This window comes from Plecotus auritus (assembly GCF_963455305.1).
Source record: "Plecotus auritus genome assembly, chromosome: 12".
NCBI classification, from domain to species: domain Eukaryota; kingdom Metazoa; phylum Chordata; class Mammalia; order Chiroptera; family Vespertilionidae; genus Plecotus; species Plecotus auritus.
In genome coordinates, this window is record NC_137778.1 from 30,294,818 (window position 1) to 30,312,717 (window position 17,900).

Genomic DNA, 17,900 nt, shown 5'->3' on the forward strand with positions numbered 1-17,900 from the left:
AGCTCTCTATCCTTCTCCCTTCCTCTCTGTGAAATATCAATAAAATATATTAAACATTTAAAAAAAATATGTCTTTATTGATTTCAGAGAGGAAGGGAGCGGGAAAGAAAGCTATAAACATCAATGATGAGAGAGAATCATTGATTGGCTGTCTCCTGCACGTCTCTAATGGGGATCAAGTCCGCAACCCAGGCATATGCCTGCCACCGGAATCGAACCGGGGCCCTTACAGTCTGCAGGCTGACTGACGCTCTATCCACTGAGCAAAACCAGCTAGGGCTCTAGCGTTCTCTTTTAAAACGTCCAAAAGATCAAAGCCTCTGTTGAGCAGCCAGCTTCTGCCCACCAGAACTCCGCCGGAGTAGCTGGGGCCCTCAGCCCCTAGATCTTTTCTCTCCTTCCCATGCTCCAGCACATTTCCCGCTGGTCTCCGCCTCCACCGAGCTCCTGCTGCCCGTTTCTAATTGGCCCTAGGTCACGTCGCTCCTGGCCTGGTCCCGCCCACCAGGAGCATTCATTGGCAACGGGGGGGCTGGTACGCGGCGGCTGTGGGGGTGGAGGGTAAGAAGAGTGCTGGGGGCTGGGGAGGAGGCGGGAATTCCCGACTGGAGGCCGGAACCCAGCGGGTGCCATGTAGTGAGACCCTCGCGAGGTGAGTGCGGGTTTCCTGGGAGTGGGATTCCGGTCGGCCGCCCCGGCCTCCCCGGGGCCTGGGAGCTCACATTTTTTTCGCTTCCCGGAACGCTGGCGGCCTCGGACCTCGCCTCCCGAAGCCTGGACTTCAGACACCGCCCTCAGTTGTTGTGTCAGCCCGTCCCGGGACCCCAGACCCCGAGGGCCTGTGGTTTGAAGTGGCCTCTCTCAGTTTTTGGGGGTGAGGAAGGGGATGGCGCTGGGGGAACGGGAGCGGGAGAGCGATCCGGCACCCGGACTCTCCTGGTTCAGTTGGTCCACGAAGCTACCCGTGCGACATCTCTGCACAGCCCCAAACCCCGCTTAGCTTCATCCATTCCTTTCATGAAAGAGGCCTGGCCTCCACTTTTCTTACGGGACCGCAGCTCCCCAAGTCTCTGGGAGCTCCAGGGGAAAGCGCAATGAGATGGCTACACAGTCCTCATGCCTCTGTTTCCCCCTTGCTGGGCCCCTTATAAGGCACTTGGAAGGGACCAAGTCTGAGGGGAAGGAGGACTGTTCCCAGTGCAGGAGTGGATGAGTCACACTGGGGAGGTCAGAAAGCGGCCGGCGCGAGGGAACTGCACTCTGCCGCCCCGTCTCTCCTTACATGACCATTCCCCCACGCACTCTCTTCCTAGGTCTGAGAGTCACTGGAGCAACCATGGCCACCATGGGGCCCTGGGGAGAACCGGAGCTCCTGGTGTGGCGCCCAGAGGCAGTAGCCTCGGATCCCCCACTGCCTGTGGGACTGGAGGTGAAGTTGGGGGCCCTGGTGCTCCTGCTGGTGCTCACGCTCATCTGCAGTCTGGTGCCTATCTGTGTGCTACGCCGACCCGGAGCTAACCCCGAAGCCTCAGGTAAGGCGCTCCTTTTCCTTGCTGCCATGGATGCTTGGGGTAGGGAAGGCTCTGGGGCTGAGGAAGGTGACTTAAGGAGGGGAAGGTGAGAGTGACCATTTCTTGCGTTGGGCCTGGAGGGGGTTCATTTGCTCATTCCCCTCTGCTTTCACTCCTGCCCAGCCTTCCGCCAGAAAGCCCTGAGCCTGGTAAGCTGCTTTGCCGGGGGTGTGTTTCTGGCCACCTGTCTCCTGGACCTGCTGCCTGACTACCTGTCTGCCATAGATGAGGCTCTGGCAGCCCTGCACGTGACGGTGAGCACCAGCTGGCTGCGTGTGGTGCTGTGTATGTGAGTTGCACACTTCTAGGAGAGGTGGTTTGTATGGATCTGTTCCTGTGTTACTCTCTGACTGTGTGGAAGGCTCTTGGATGTGAACCTATGAATTGTGGTTTTTAGTTATAGGGCCTATCTTCTTTTGGGGGTTTTCCCCCCAGTCCCTATGTGACCCTTTGAAGCAGTGTGAGGAACCTTATTATCAGGTACATGACCTACTCTGTGGGTTCTCAGTTCAACCTGTGGGAAGTTAACAGCATTCCAAGAATCCTCTTCACTCCCTCACCACTTTCCTGAGGGGTTGGAGAAAGAGGTCTGTACAGGTTTGGGAGGCAATCCCAGGGGCTTGGTGTTGCTGACCAAAAAGGCCCAAATAAGTAGGCTATGGGGAAGATCAATTCCAAAGCGTAGGAAAGTCTCATGGGAAAAACAGACATTTGGGGGGTTGGGGAGAGTGTGAGGACGGCACCCTGGGGCTCTTCCTCTATTTCCCTAAGACTGAGGAAGTAACACCGGATAGAATCTGTGTGTCTGTGACTGAGTGACCTGTTTCTCCCTGTGACTTAAGTCTGAATGTTCCTGCAACAGTGTGTGGCTCTGTGTGAGCATTTGGGAAGGTGGGAGAATGTGTGACTCTTTGTTTGTGTGCTTACATGTGACATTTTGTGTACATCTACATCAGTGATTCTGAATTGGGAGTATTTTTATTTTTATTTTTATTGATTTTTTTAAAAAATATATTTTATTGCTTTTTTACAGAGAGGAAGGGAGAGGGATAGAGAATTAGAAACATCGATGAGAGAGGAACATTGATCAGCTGCCTCCTGCACACTCCCTACTGGGGATGTGCCCGCAACCAAGGTACATGCCCTTGACCGGAATCGAACCCAGGACCCTTCAGTCCGCAGGCTGATGCTCTATCCACTGAACCAAACCGATTAGGGCATGAATTGGGAGTATTTTTGCCCCTCCCCCAAAAAACACTTGATAATGTCAAGACACTTTTGGTTGTCCCAGCTAAGGAAGGGAGGGTGTTGTGCTGCTGCTGACATCTAATGGTTAGAGACTAGGGAGGCTGTGCACAGGACAGCGCTCCACAACAAAGAATTATCTAGTCCCAAACGTTAATAGTGCCAAAGTTGGGAAATCTTGGTTTACATGTAACACTGTGACACCAGGATCTGTGTGATTGTGTGTCTTTCTGTGTCTGTGTCACCAAGTGACTCTGTATCTGTGTGACCAAGAGTGGTCATGTGTCTGTGTGGGACCCCATGTCTGTGTACCTGGGACTTCATTGGACTCTGCTCCTGACTCGTGTTCCCCATACTTGGTCTGTCTCTTGAACTCCCACAGCTTCAGTTTCCCCTACAAGAGTTTATCCTGGCCATGGGCTTCTTCCTGGTCCTGGTGATGGAGCAGATCACGCTGGCTTACAGGGAGCAGTCAGTGCCACCACCTCGAGAGGAGACAAGGGCGCTGCTGGGAACAGTGAATGGTGGGCCGCAGCACTGGCATGATGGGCAAGGCCTCCCACAGGCAAGTGGAGTTCTGGCAGCTCCCTCAGCCCTGCGGGCCTGTGTGCTGGTCTTCTCCCTGGCTCTGCATTCGGTGTTCGAGGGGCTGGCAGTGGGACTGCAGCGAGACCGGGCTCGGGCCATGGAGCTGTGTCTGGCTTTGCTGCTCCACAAGGGTATTTTGGCTGTCAGCTTGTCCCTGAGGCTGCTGCAGAGCCACCTGCGAGCAAAGGTGGTAGCTGGCTGTGGCATTCTCTTCTCATGTATGACACCTCTGGGCATTGGGCTGGGTGCAGCTCTGGCAGAGTCAGCTGGCCCACTGCACCAACTGGCCCAGTCTGTGCTTGAGGGCATGGCAGCTGGCACCTTTCTCTATATCACTTTCTTGGAAATCCTGCCCCAGGAGCTGGCCACTTCTGACCAGAGGATCCTCAAGGTCATTCTGCTCCTATCAGGCTTTGCCCTACTTACTGGCCTACTCTTCATCCAAGTCTAGGAGGCTCCAAGAGGGGCAGGGAAAGATTGGGAACCCATTTTCCCTCCCCAGGAATAGGGAAGGGAAGTATTGAGGTCCAAAGAGTTCTGAGAGGTGAGGATGGAGCTTTTGGGACAATCTGACCAATGGAAAAGAAGTGGGTAGACAAAAGTCTGATCCCCAGGCTCAATGGACAAGGCATGATCAAGTCACTAGAGACATGATCAAGAGACATTAGTATTAGGGAAGACACTGAGCACTAGAATTGGGTAGACACTACACAGGGACAAACTGACACTGGGGAGGCTTTGGCATGGAACTAGAGAGGACACAGACCCAGAGTCAGCAGTTCTCTTGTTTCTAGCCCATTTCAGCCCTCTGTCATTTGGAGTGGATCCCTCCTAATTTTCTTACTCCTACTCTCACATCTTTCTCCTTTCCTTCTCCCAAGACACTCGTGCCAAGTGGCCTCTTTCTGCCAGTATTGGTACCTTCTCTGGCTTCTCCAGTTCTGCTCACTCTATTTTTAAAGTGCCAAATAAAATGCCCTCCCTCTTTCTCAAAGCACAGTGATGCACTGAGCCCTTGCTCAGCACCTCAGTGAAGGGGTCCTCTTGCTCCTTATTTTACTCCCAGATTCTGGGGTGGGGCAGAAATGTTTGTTGAGTTGGGGTGGAGGGAGGGTTGGCAGATCCGAGGGCCCTACCATTGCTGCACTCTTGGAATACTGAACATGGATATATGGTGCCCCATATGCCACAGGTGATAAACATTGAGCTGCCAAAACTTTTTATACCATAAGAGCCCAAGGGGGGATGGGGAATGTTCACCCCCAGGGTTATTGGGAGTGGGAGGGGGGGCTGGGCACAGGGCCATATTCTCTAGAATCTATTTTACTTACTGATCTGTTTTGGGACATGTTCCCCAAATAAAAGATGTTTCTCTACATCTGTGTGGAATCTGATTCTTTTGTATTGGGAAAGTGGTGGGCATGTGGCTAGCCTGAGAGCCGGAGTCCCAGATGTTTACAGTTGTTTTAGTAGTCTCCCTGGTCTCACTGTTTTCATTCAGGCCCTTCTACCCTTCCTTGAAGATGACATTTTCCCTCTTTTGTCCCTTCCTTCTTCCCTCCCTGTCTCCACCCCTTCCCTTTCCTCTCCTTTTCCTTTCTTCTCTCCTTACTCCCTCTCCCCTTCGCTTTCCTAGGCTCCTACTGTAAAACTACTCTTCCCAGCTTGCCGCGCGCAGGGAGGAGCCGAGTGGGAGGAGCAAAGTCCCCAGTATCCCGAGTCAACAGGGCTGCTGGGAATTGGTGTCCATTTCCTTTCCGTACTGCGTGGTTGGGGCTGTGAGAGGGTCACGTAAACAAACTACAATTCCCGGAAGGCCTCGCGCGCCACAGGTCAGGGCTAGGCTGGGGCCGGGTTCGCGGTGCTCGCTGAGACGGCGGCGGCGGCGGCTACGGGTGGAAGACCCGATCGGGAGCCCGCGGCGGAGGCCGGGGCTGGTGCTGGGAGGGTGGCGGGGAGGGTCGGAGGAGGAAGATGGCGACGTCGGGGGCAAACGGGCCCGGCTCGGCCACGGCCTCTGCTTCCAATCCACGCAAGTTTAGTGAGAAGATCGCGCTGCAGAAGCAGCGTCAGGCCGAAGAGACGGCGGCCTTCGAGGAGGTGATGATGGACATCGGCTCCACCCGGGTGAGGGGCCGCGCCGGGGAGCCGAGCGGAGCAATTACGGAGCGGGTAGCTGAGAGGCGGGGCGGGGGCGGGAGCCACTGCAAAAGAGGCGGAACGGGACTGCCGACGCCGCCGTCTGGGATGCGCGGGTTGCGGGCCGGGGGGCAGGAAGACGGATTTTGCGGGGGGAGACCGAAACACCAGTGAGGTTGGGAGTTTGGGAAGGAGTGGGGGCTAAGTGAGTAAGGTGAGGGAGGAGGGAGGAGACAGTTCCTGGAACCCGGCGGAGGTGGGTGGTCATTGTGCATCTCTGATTGAGTCCTCTCCGGATTCTACTGAAGCATCCCCGGGGTCGGGTTGTGGGTTGGGGGGATGGTCTGCTTGCCCTACTCTGTCTCCTCTGTTGGTAATCTCCTCCAATCTGGTCCTTCTGCCCTCTTGGCCACTCGGCACTTCAGTTCCTCTGGGAAAGGGCCCCTTGAGTGGTTTGAACAGCAGCGCTGGGTATAGTGGAGCAGGAAGTCCCCTCCTGCGTCCCGTCCCTTTGCTTCCTTTTTCAAATACTTCTTGTGGTTTCCTGACGTGAATGAAGGTGAGGTCCATTGCTCACAGACTGGTGCTTGATGTTTTGCCGTGGTGGCCGCCTTGGAGGAGAGGCAGGGCTTTGAATCCTGAAATCGGGAGCCAGTGGCTATAGGTTGTGTGGAATCCGATGGTTTGCTGAGCTTTCTGAGGCGATGGCTGCTTTGTGGGTCAGTTATGGGTTGGCTTGGAGGGTCTTCTATGTGTAGGGAATATTAATTCCTACGAAGATCCAGAAAAAAAGGCATCCTGGCAGAGTTGCCTCTGGAACCTCTTTGGCCTTGATTTCTTGCTACCAGCACTGGATGTCTGAGGGAGTGCGGGGTGGGAGTTTGCCCAGCTGGTATGCAGTCCTACTTTAGGGAGGCATTGTTCTCAAAACAGCAGGCTAGGAGAATATTGTAGGATCCCTCATGGCAGGGAGCTAGAAGGAATTTAAGGGGAGATGGTGGAACATAAATACCACATTTCAAGCTCTTTCTCCTGATTTGACTGTGATTGCATCTGTCTATGACTGACTGGTTTTATTTTTGTGTCTCTCTCCCTTGACTCTCTTAGTCTTTTTCATGTTTGTTTCCCCTTTGAGTCTCTAGAGACCATGTGCCCTAGTTTGTGGGAGACAGAACAGAGAGAGTTAGGTGGGGAAGCAAATCTTGTGTGTGTGCCTCACCCCTGCTAACTGCCATGAGGATCATGATCTAACTGTTGACTGCTCCCCTTTAGTAGCTTTTGGTCATGGTGGGGCAGAGGCAAGAAGGTGGGCGAGAGGCTGATCTCTAGCTGACAGCTTGAGGCCCTGCCTTCTGGACTGTGACTCCAGCAGAGTATGGTAGGATCTTAGGGCTTGTATGTGCAAACAAAGAAAGGCTGTGAGAAACTCAAAGCCGGGCTATCTATCTTTGTAGTGTCTTGGTCTGTCAAAAGGCCCCCTCTACCCACCTTGCCCCTGCGGGGTCACTTCTCTGCTACACATAAGATTCCAGTGGGCATACTTGGCCAGAGCCTGGGAACCCAGGAGCTTAAGCCTGTTATTTGGCTAACGGGGAGGGCTCATCTGAGGCAGATATGGCCACGGGGCCTATACTGCTTGGAGGCTGGGGTTGTCATATATATATATATATATATATATATATATATATATATATATAGGCAGCCCTGAAGTGGTCCAAAGTTCAGCTTAGTGCCCACTAAACTCACTGGGCTGACCTCCTGGGACAGAAAGTTCTGAGGTTAGCCTGTGCACAACAGTATGTCCCAGAAGCTCTTACAATTTGCCCCTCGTCAGCTGCCCTGTTTATTTATTTGGCTGTTGACAGTGGTTGAGTCTCAGAAATAGGTGCTCACCTCTCACAGAGGGACACAAGATCTGTAGCCGGACTAAAACCACGCTAGAGGGATGTGCTGTCTCGCTCCAGTGCCAGACTTATCTTCCCAAAGTGGGGCTACTGTTCCCTCTCCCATTCCCATTCTGCAGGCTTTCCTGCCCATTCAGGGCCTTACAACTAAGTAGAAGAGTGTGCCTTGGTTTTGGCCCTGTATTTACAGCTACGTGAGCCATTATTCCTTAGATGTTCTAGGTTAGGAGGTGCAGGCTCTGTGTAGCCTTCTTAAGGCTGGGCAAATGGCAGAGCCCAGAAGCCACAGGAAAAGGCTGGTCTCTGGCATCCACCTGTGGCCTTTCCCTCATTTGCCAATCACTCTGGGACACATCTGGAAGGGAAAGCAAAAGTGCCTAATAGGCACCTCTTTCCATGTGACTAGCTGGGGGCTCCTGGCAACCCCTCAGGGACTCTGTTTAGACTGATGACAACTGAGCAGAGTGTCAGGCTCTGTGCTTGGCAGAGTGTTGGATGCCAGGCATTAGTGCCATCATTGAGGCGGGTAGCCTGCAGAGAGCTAGGGCAGGTTGTTTATACCTGGTCTCAGTGGAGCTTTTCCCCAGCACTGTTTTCTTCTTCTTCTTTTTCTTCTGGCAAATCTCTTAAAAGCAGCACCAACAGTAGCCTGTCCTGGAGACAGGGATGGCAAGGGTGGCCAAAGAACAGGAGCAGTACTCAGGCCCCTCCATGACATTCCCATTTGCCTTTCATGTTTCAGTTACAGGCCCAAAAACTGCGACTGGCATACACAAGGAACTCCCATTACGGAGGTTCTCTGCCAAATGTGAACCAGATTGGCTGTGGCTTGGCTGAGTTCCAGGTGAGTGGACACCAGCCTCAGGCGAGGGCAGGCTCCTCAGCAGCTCCCCCATCGACTCACCTCCGTGTTTTGGCAGAGCCCCCTCCACTCACCTTTGGATTCATCCCGGAACACTCGGCACCATGGGCTGGTGGAACGGGTGCAGCGAGATCCCCGAAGAATGGTGTCCCCACTCCGCCGCTACCCCCGCCATATATCCTTCACAGAGGGTTTGGGGGTTGGAGGATGGTGGGTTGGAGTCCCTTAGGAAGTCATGGTGGGAAGGGACTTGAAGTGTTGTCTAGTCCTGTTTTCTCCAGGGGCTCTCCTTTACCCAGCCTCCCAGAAAAGTGACCATTTGGCGCATGTGAGAGCGCTGGCTCCTAGGCAAAGGAGTGGCTGCTCCAGAGGTTGTGCCCTCCATCTCTGCTGGCTCTGACTGCCCTTATTCAGCTAGCTCTTTGCTGTCTCCTGCTAAAGGGTGTTTGGTTTACCCGGTCAGTGTGGCTCCGTGGTTGAATGTGGACCCATGAACCAGGAGGACATGGTTGGGTTCCTGGTCAGGGCACATGCCTAGGTTTCAGTCCCCAGTAGGGGGCGTGCAGGAAGCAGCTGATGGATGATTCTCATCATTGATGTCTCTTTCTCTCTCTCTCTTTCTCTCTCTCCCCCCCTTCCTTTCTTCCTCTCTTCCTCTCTCTGAAATCAATAAAAACATATTTTTAAAAAATTAATAAAGGGAGTTTGGTTCTCTTCGCACATTTCTGTCCGTAGCTTTCAATCTCAGAGACCTCCACAGATCTGTCTCCCTAAGCCCTACCTAGATACTCTCCTATATTTTTCTAACTCTGCTGGGCCTCACCCTCTTCTCTTCCATTCTCTGACCTGATTGTTGCCCCTTATTGAGAAGGAGAAAGGTATTTGTTTCTTGAAACTCACATCTGCTGTCTCCATTATTCTTCCCTCATCTGGTGTCTAGCCCATCCAACCTCTCCTCACTTTTTACCTTAACTGGTGCTGTTCACATTGACAGCTCTCCCTACAGTCCTGCCTACTTGTCTCCTCCCCCGGAGTCCAGCTGGCGGAGGTCAGTGTCCAGGGCCGGCGATCTCCTGCCCACTCTCTGACATATCTCTGGAGGGAGCTTGTGCTGGGGTTGGGCTTGCTGGGCCAGGCTTTCAACAGTACCTCCTCTCTTAAGGGCAGGGCTGGGAGGGTGGGGGCAGGTGGAGTAGGTGGGTCAGAGTCCAGCCTTGGCCATATTGACACGGGTGGCCAAGCCTCCCAGTCCAAGCAGGGCAGGACCAATGGTAACTGGGGCTCGCTGGGGTGTGTATGTAAGGGGGAAGGGAGAACGGCTGCCTCTTGTCAAAAGCGGGTGCCGATGTAGTGTTCTGGCACTCAGATACGTGAACCCTTCCCTGTCCATCTCATCGCTAATACTTGTACATACAAGAGTTGCTGGGCTCCAGATCAGCTTGTCCTGGCAGATAGAAGTTGAGATTTCCCAGATCTCATACATCAGTGATTTTCAACTTTTTTCATCTCATGGCACACATAAAATAATTACTAAAATTCTGTGGCACACCAAAAAATATATTAATTTTTTGTTACTCTGACAAAAAAATTGGTATAATTTTGATTGGTTTTTAAAAATAGTAATGTTTTACCTACCCTTTTTGCTCCTAAGTGACTTTTTAATAAATCAGGTGTTGCCCAGGCCAGGTAGCTCAGTTGGTTAGAGCGCTGTCCTGATACGCCAAGGTTGCGGGTTCCATTCCGGGTTGGGACACATGCAAGAGTCAACCAGTGAATGCATAAATAAATGGAACAACAAATTGATCTCTCTTTCCCTCTCCCCCACTTCCTCTCACTCTAAAAATCAACCAATATGGTAAATAAAAAAGAAAAGAAATTTAAAAATCAGGTGCCTATACTTTTATATAAGGATTTTTTTTTTAAATATATTTTATTGATATTTTACAGAGAGGAAGGGAGAGGGATAGAGAGCCAGAAACATCGATGAGAGAGAAAGATCGATCAGCTGCCTCCTGCACACCCCCCACTGGGGATGTGCCCGCAACCAAGGTACATGCCCTTGATCGGAATCGAACCCGGGACCCCTCAGTCCGCAGGCCGACGCTCTATCCACTGAGCCAAACCGGTTTCGGCTATATAAGGATTTTTTGATACCAAGAATTTACCAATCAGATGCAGCTTTATTATGACATGTGACCAATAAGATGCATCTCTTTTTTTTTTTTAAACATATTTTATTGATATTTCACAGAGAGGAAGGGAGAGGGATAGAGAGCCAGAAACATCGATGAGAGAGAAACATCGATCAGGTGCCTCCTGCACACCCCCCACTAGGGATGTGCCCACAACCAATGTACATGCCCTTGACCGGAATCGAACCCGGGACCCTTCAGTCCGCAGGCCGACGCTCTATCCACTGAGCCAAACCGGTTTCGGCAAGATGCATCTCTTTTATGTGACCTATATACTTGTGGTTCCCGACAGGGTATTCACATCAGACAGCTATTGTTGTGTTGACTGTTGTCATTTTTTAAATTTGACAATCTAAGGGGAAAAGGGGTCAGTGTCCCTGACTAAATAGCCAGGTATTGGATGTTTTTAAAATTCTTACGGCACAACCGTGTGCCATGGCACACCGGTTGAAAATTGCTGTTCTAGATCGACTGGGGAGAGGGTTCATGGGTCACAGATACTAGAAGAACCAGAAGGAAGAGAGGCATGGTCCTGGGTGCCCAGCCCTCTTTACTTCCACCTCGGCTGCCCCACCTTTCCCAATCCCCATGCCTGCCTCGTCCACTACTGATCTTCCTCCTGACTTTGTTTTTCGTCCCAGGACAATGCCCTGGGGTAATTTCCCTGCAGAGAAGGGGCAGTTGTTTCGACTACCATCTGCACTTAACAGGTGATGGTCCTTGCCTTCTTTAGTCTACATCTCCTCTTTGCTGTAGTTTCTGGGCCATACCCCGTCCAGCCCAGATAGTGTTTTTCCTGGCTGAGGAGGGCATGGGGGCCAGGAAGACTGTCACTGGTGCCAGCTGATCTATGTTTGCCCCACAGGACAAGCTCTGACTCTGCCCTTCACACAAGCGTAATGAACCCCAACCCTCAGGACACTTACCCAGGCCCTGTACCTCCCAGTGTCCTGCCTAGTCGCCGTGGAGGTAAGTGGCATGTCCCTGGTTAGGGGGTAGGCGTGGTGCTTTGGTTGGAAGTGGGCCCTGCAGCCAACTCCACTGCCTCCTTTGCAGGTTATCTGGATGGCGAAATGGACTCCAAAGGTATATGTTTCTCACCGCTTATGGGTACTGAACGCCTGAGAATTTCTGGGCTGGTGCTGGGGGCTCCGCGCAGGGCCAGGGCGGGAGACTCCCTCCTGCCTGCCTGTGCTCCTGTTCTACCTTATTGACTCCTTCTGTAGCCCTCTCCTCACCAATCTTTCTCTTTCAAGTCCCTGCTATTGAGGAGAACTTACTGGATGACAGGCATTTGCTGAAGCCCTGGGATGCTAAGAAGGTAGGTGTGGCCTACGATCCCTCTTCCCGTGGCAGGTCTTTCAGGGGCCTCCACTGAGCACTGTCGTCACTTTTCACATTCTTCCTTCTCTCCTCAGCTGTCCTCTTCCTCCTCCCGACCTCGGTCCTGTGAAGTCCCTGGAATTAAGTAAGTATCTCTGTGATGTTTGCTGAGAGGATGGGGAAGGGAAGTAAAGGGAAATGTGGGAGACTGATCTCTGCTCTTCCCTTTCTACTGCCCCCCACAATTTTGTCTTTTTTTCCCTCTCCTTCCCCAGCATCGTTCCATCTCCTGACCAGCCTGCCAATGTGCCTGTCCTCCCACCTGCCATGAACACGGGAGGCTCCCTACCTGACCTCACCAACCTGCACTTTCCCCCACCGCTGCCCACCCCCCTGGACCCAGAGGAGACATCCTACTCTAGCCTGAGTGGGGGCAACAGTACCTCCAATTTGACCCACACCATGACCCACCTGGGCATCAGTGGGGGCCTGGGCCTAGGCCCAGGCTATGATACGCCAGGTGAGTGGCTGTCCTGTGTCCACGGGGTGCTGCCTGGCTGGAGGGGCTAAGGGATGGGAGGCTTGAGCACCAGTGACTGCCCACATCAGCCCATCACCTGTCCATGCCAGGTTTTCCTCACTGTACTTTTTTGCCAGTGAGAACTGGTAGGTGTGGCTTTTCCTAGAAAGAAGATGGAGAACAGCCCCCAAGTGGGCAGGGCCAACATCACTGCCAGGGACAGTGTAGAGAGGACATTGTGTTGCCACTTCCATAGTCTGATCACTGCTACCCGTTCTGGGCAGAAAGGGGCCCAGTTCCCATCAGTAATGTTGGCATCTCTGGTTTTTTGTCTGTGCCTGCAGGACTTCATTCACCTCTCAGCCATCCATCCTTGCAGTCTTCCCTAAGCAATCCCAACCTCCAGGCTTCCCTGAGCAGTCCTCAGCCCCAGCTCCAGGGCTCCCACAGTCACCCCTCACTGCCTGCCTCCTCCTTGGCCCGCCATGCACTGCCCACCACCTCCCTGGGTCACCCCTCACTCAGTGCCCCAGCCCTCTCCTCCTCCTGTTCTTCCTCCTCTGCTTCACCTCCTGTGCTGGGTGCCCCCCCTTACCCAGCTTCTACCCCTGGGACTTCCCCCCGCCACCGCCGTGTACCCCTCAGCCCCCTGAGTTTGCCCGCGGGCCCAGCCGACGCCAGAAGGTCCCAACAGCAGATGCCCAAACAGTTTTCGCCAACAATGTCACCCACCTTGTCTTCCATCACTCAGGTATGCGTGGCTGCCTTTCCTACATGTCTGTCTCCCTTCCCCTTCTTTTTCCCTGCTAAGTTCTTTCCCTCACACCCTCCTTTCCTGAAAAACCACTTCTCCTTACTTCCCATACTTCTTGTCTCATCCAGCCCCTTCAATTCCTCTATCCTCTACCTGCCCCATCTTTTTAAAAAATATATATTTTTATTGATTTCAGAGAGGAAGGGAGAGGGAGAGGGAGAGAGAGAGAGAAACATCAACAACGGGAGAGCATCATTGATCAGCTGTCTCCCCCACCCCCCCACTGGGTACTGAGCCTGCAACCTGTGCATGTGCCCCTACCAGGAATCGAACCTCGACCTCCTGGTTCACAGGTCCACACTCAACCACTGAGCCACGCTGGCTGGGCTACCTGCCCCATCTTTTATCTGTCTTGTGCCCTCTTGGCTTAAGAGTGGAAACCTTGGGGTTAAGCTTTCTGATTCAAATCCTACTCTAACTAGTAGTCTCCTTGGACAGTTGTTTAATTTCTACAAGTGTCAACATTCTCATCTATAGGACAAGGATGAGATTGTAAGAGTCAAAGGAAATCATGTATGTGAAGTGCTCAGCACCATGCCTAACCCATCTGCAAGCTTGACAGATGGTAGCCTTTCTCCCTTTTCTGTTCCTGTCCTTCTTTTCTTGTCTGTCTTTTTTTCTCATGCCTCCATCCCGTTTCATCCCTTCTCCCACCTCCCTTCCTCTTCTAGATTCCATAAACTCAGAGATGCTCAGACCATGGAGCCTAATCCTTTCATTGTACAGCTGTGGAGACCGGGGCCAGAGGGAAAATGACTTTCCCAAATTTACACAGCACGTTAGGAGGAGTTGGGACCAGAACTAAAAACTCTTAGTTCAGGGCTTTCCTCAGTGCTAAGATTCTCAGCCCTCCCCCTCCTTCTCTTTTTTTACTTTCTCTGTACCCCTTCTCCTTCCACCCCAATGCTCTTTCCCTCGCCTCTGCCCTACTTTCTCCTCCTCCTGTATTCCCCTTCCCTGGAATGTGTGTGCTGTGTTCCATCTGCTATAGTCCCCTTTCTGTAGGAAAGCCTGAGATCCAGGCCAGCCAGGGCTGTGTTCTCTTAAACCCTGGAGTGAACCTACCTTCTTCCTTCCTTCCGTCCTTCCTCTCTCATTCCGTCTGGCCTTTCCAAGACTTTCGAATGGCAGTTCTCAAGTTTACTGTTGTGCTGTCAAGCACTTGTTAGGAGTGTCACAAGTGTTTGATTACTAATAATCATTAAAGCACCAAGGTTTAGGAATAGTTTACTTCTGGACTGGTTTAAAAATTATTCTTATATTAGCCTCACTCCATTGCTTTTATTCTGATAAGCAGTTTTGTGTAATTGCACCTAATCCCGGGGATATCTATGGGAACGTTGTCATGTTTGTGTTGAGGATGGTTGCAGTTTCTAAGGGTGGCAAGCCCTAAGAGTTCCTCTTGGGGACACACTGAAAGGTACGCTTCCCCCCTTTTCCTTGCTTCTCTTTAGGGCGTCCCCCTGGATACCAGTAAACTGCCCACAGACCAGCGGCTGCCTTCATACCCATACAGCCACTCAAGTCTGGTTCTGCCCGCCCAGCCATCCACCCCAAAGCCTCTACAGCAGCCAGGGCTGCCCTCTCAGGCCTGCTCAGTGCAGCCCTCAGGTGGGCAGCCCCCAGGCAGGCAGCTACACTATGGGACACTGTACCCTCCCAGCTCCAGTGGGCATGGGCAGCAGTCTTACCACCGGCCAGCGAGTGACTTCAGCCTGGGGAATGTGAGTACCCAGGTTCTTAGCTCCGAAGCAGGGGAGGGAATGGGAGTGGGTCAGAGGGGCCTGAGTGATATCATTGGTGCTGTATGAGTTGGGAGATCCAGGCGGGGAGATCTTCCCTCCCTCCAGGGAATATGACACTGCCAACTTGGGGCTCCTCTCCTGCATCTGACCCCTTTCCTGTCCCTTTCCCCCTAGCTCTCTCTGCACAGCTTGCTCTTTGATGACTACTGCTTTGACCCCTTCTCTTCCTGGCACGCACAGGCTCTGTCCCAGCAGGTACGGTGCCCACAGCTACTTGGGGCCCGTGCTCGCCTCTGTCGCTCTGCTTGCTGCCATCTCCTGTCTCTGCTTTTGTTCGGGGGTGGGGGTGGGGGCGTTGTTGGGGAAAGGGGATGTATTAGCAGGGCTAAGCAGTGGCAGGCAGGTACCCCTGTTCTGAGACCCACTTCCTCAAGGTTTGTCTTTGTGTCCATAGCTGGAGCAGTTCAGCATGGGGAGTTCATCATCCAGCCTGGCGCTGGATCCCACTGGCTTTTCTGAAGGGTCTGGATTTTTAGGGGGTGAGGGATCAATGAGTGGCTTCCAGGACCCCCATGCCCTCAACCACCAGAACTTGACCCATTGTTCCCGCCATGGCTCAGGGCCTAACATCATCCTCACAGGTGAGAGGTGTGGGTGGTCATGGGGGATGGCACAGCAGGAGCTTAGGGGATCCTCACCCATTTCTTCTGCCCACACAGGAGACTCCTCCCCAGGTTTCTCTAAGGAGATTGCAGCGGCCCTCTCTGGGGTGCCTGGCTTCGAGGTGTCAGCGGCTGGGTTGGAGTTAGGGCTGGGGCTGGAGGAGGAGCTGCGCATGGAGCCACTGGGCCTGGAAGGGCTCAACATGCTGAGCGACCCCTGTGCCCTGCTGCCTGATCCTGCTGTGGAGGATTCATTCCGCAGTGACAGGCTACAGTGAGGGGACGCATCATCATCCCTCTGACTGGCCCTGTTCCCCATCACTGTCCTGTCCTCCCTTCCCCCTGGCCAGTAGAGACTCAACTCTCTGCCCCCAGATCCTCTTTCTAACATGAATGAGGGATCCCAAGAATGAGGAAAAGCAAGGGGTTTATCCAGGTGGCCCCTGAATTCTACACAGGGGTAGGCCTGGGGGAGCTCAAGGGAGGGTCTAAAGCACTTGTAACTTTGAACCGTCTGTCTGGAGGTCAGAGCCTGTTGGAAAGCAGGGGGTAGAGGGAGCCCCAGAGGCAAGGCTAGTTCTGGATGCCCAGGGGTGGGCAGTGCCAGCCCCTCCTCACCACTCTTCCCCTTGCAATGGAGGAGAGAGCCAGAGTGGATATTATTTTTTATTAAATATATTATATGTTAATAAAAAAATCATATCAAACCCTTGATGTGTTTGTCTACTCTTTGGGATGTGGCTGGGGAACTAGGGAATCCCTGGGGCACTGACCCTTTCATCTGTTGTGCTTTTTTGTTGTTGTTAATCCTCACCCGGGAATATTTTTCCCATTGATTTTTAGAGAGAGTAGAAGGGAGGGAGGGAGGGAAGAGAGAGAAAGAGAGAAACATGGATATGAGAGCAATACATTGATTGGTTGCCTCCTGCATACGCCCTGACTGGGGCCTGGGATTGAACCTGCAACTATGTGCCCTTGACCAGAAATTGAATCCAAGACCTCCTAACCACTACTTATCAACCAGGGCTGGGCCATCTGTGATGATTTTACATCTTCTGAGCTCCATTGTGGTTTGTGGAAGGCCTCCACCCTCGAGACCCATCCCCCAGTGTCAGAATTTTTTTAAAAAATATATTTTTATTGATTTCCAAGAGGAAGGAAGAGGGAAATCTCTCTGCAGAACCCCTATTGGGGTTCGAGCCCGCAACCAGGGCATGTACCCTGACGGGGAATAGAACCATGACCTGGTTCATAGGTCAGTGCTCAACCACTGAGCCACGCCAGCTGGGCCAGCATCAGAATTTGAACCCAGCATTGGACACGGGAGTCCAGGCTGGATTTCGGCTTCCATGGCATTACAGGTGCCTCCCATCTGTTCAGGGCCCTGCTGCAGCATCGGGACGAGTTCTGACTGGCCAGATGAGTTACTGCTCTTCCTCAACCCTGTGGCCTGGCAGTGAGTAGAAGTGAGGAGGCAACTGCAGGCTGAACCCAGAGGTCTGATGTTTCTGATTGAAGGACCCCAGCTTTCTTCAGGAGTAGCTGGCCTCAACACTAAGGCTACCTAGGAGAGAGGATTTAAATCCTGACACCATGTAGGTCTTGGGTTGGCTCCCCCGTCTTTATGGCCCTTTAAGCCCAGAAGAAATTAGATGAGTGGTACCTGGCCAGCCTCTGATCCCATGCTTCTAGGTCTCAGGGAAGCTCTGAGGTCTCATTTCTGCCCCCTCACTAGGCATGAATTCACCCTCACCATTCTACAGATGCTTGAGTGCTATGTTCTAATCTAAGAGATTTCCTCTCTCTGGCTTGGGTTGCTGCTAGCCCTTTAACCATCATAGTCTTACCCCTCTTCTCTTCCACTCCCAGCAAAGTCAGAAGGGTCATGTCCCTCCTCAGTTACCCTCACCTCTACTATTCTTTTCACACCCTACATTCCGGGTCTTTCCTCTTCCTCTTTCCAAAGCTTTTGTCATTTTCAGAAAAGAGAATTGAGAGCTCTGGCTTAGGCGGGAAGGGACTACAATGTACCCTAAACCTGGAAGTAGGGGCAGCCACCTGGTGTCGCTGCCTAGGCCTTCAGGGCCCTCCCCAAGGCCTGCATTGCATATCTGACTAGGATCGCCTTGGACTTTAGGGGCCGCCCGGGTAGTGTCCTGCAGCATCGTTTGAGTGGTGAGAAGCTGCTTGGGTGCAAGGGGCCCTCCCAGCCGCCAGGGGTCGCACTGCAGGCCGCTGGGCGCTGGATGGGCGCTGGGCGGGCGCTGGGCCGGCGCCGCCAGGGTCACGGCCACAGGCCCTGGAGGGCGTGGGGGGAGCAGCTGCGCCCACCGTC

At 53.0% G+C, this 17,900-nt stretch overlaps 2 protein-coding genes across 5 annotated transcripts; both read left to right on the forward strand.

Moving 5' to 3' along the window:
* The first annotated feature begins 547 nt into the window (after positions 1-547).
* Positions 548-4,781, forward strand: SLC39A1 (solute carrier family 39 member 1). 2 transcript variants are annotated; one of them, XM_080648110.1, is made up of 4 exons: positions 548-652; positions 1,314-1,532; positions 1,695-1,825; positions 3,199-4,781. In XM_080648110.1, exons 2-4 carry the CDS (start codon positions 1,337-1,339, stop codon positions 3,853-3,855), a joined length of 984 nt encoding a protein of 327 aa, XP_080504236.1. In that variant the 5' UTR covers positions 548-652; positions 1,314-1,336; the 3' UTR covers positions 3,856-4,781. The 2 variants fall into 2 exon arrangements, with proteins under 2 accessions (XP_080504236.1, XP_080504235.1); XM_080648109.1 differs by having other exon boundaries at positions 647-874.
* Positions 4,782-5,227: 446 nt separating this feature from the next.
* Positions 5,228-16,274, forward strand: CRTC2 (CREB regulated transcription coactivator 2). Of its 3 annotated transcripts, XM_080648262.1 has the most exons (15): positions 5,228-5,531; positions 8,190-8,291; positions 8,368-8,484; positions 9,296-9,357; positions 11,143-11,211; positions 11,367-11,470; positions 11,558-11,587; positions 11,758-11,822; positions 11,920-11,969; positions 12,100-12,344; positions 12,689-13,095; positions 14,613-14,882; positions 15,078-15,158; positions 15,358-15,544; positions 15,623-16,248. In XM_080648262.1, exons 1-15 carry the CDS (start codon positions 5,379-5,381, stop codon positions 15,841-15,843), a joined length of 2,163 nt encoding a protein of 720 aa, XP_080504388.1. In that variant the 5' UTR covers positions 5,228-5,378; the 3' UTR covers positions 15,844-16,248. The 3 variants fall into 3 exon arrangements, with proteins under 3 accessions (XP_080504388.1, XP_080504390.1, XP_080504389.1); XM_080648264.1 differs by lacking the exon at positions 15,078-15,158 and having other exon boundaries at positions 15,623-16,274; XM_080648263.1 differs by lacking the exon at positions 11,143-11,211.
* Positions 16,275-17,900: the final 1,626 nt, after the last annotated feature.

Excerpts from the sequence above, each read along its gene's own strand:
- CRTC2 (XM_080648262.1), top strand. The coding sequence starts at position 5,379 with ATGGCGACGTCGGGGGCAAACGGGCCCGGCTCGGCCACGGCCTCTGCT. Across the intron at positions 12,345-12,688 it reads CCCAGGCTATGATACGCCAG|GACTTCATTCACCTCTCAGC; the intron begins GTGAGTGGCTGT and ends CTGTGCCTGCAG. Across the intron at positions 15,545-15,622 it reads GCCTAACATCATCCTCACAG|GAGACTCCTCCCCAGGTTTC; the intron begins GTGAGAGGTGTG and ends CTGCCCACACAG.
- SLC39A1 (XM_080648110.1), top strand. The coding sequence starts at position 1,337 with ATGGCCACCATGGGGCCCTGGGGAGAACCGGAGCTCCTGGTGTGGCGC. Across the intron at positions 1,533-1,694 it reads AGCTAACCCCGAAGCCTCAG|CCTTCCGCCAGAAAGCCCTG; the intron begins GTAAGGCGCTCC and ends ACTCCTGCCCAG. Across the intron at positions 1,826-3,198 it reads TGGCAGCCCTGCACGTGACG|CTTCAGTTTCCCCTACAAGA; the intron begins GTGAGCACCAGC and ends GAACTCCCACAG.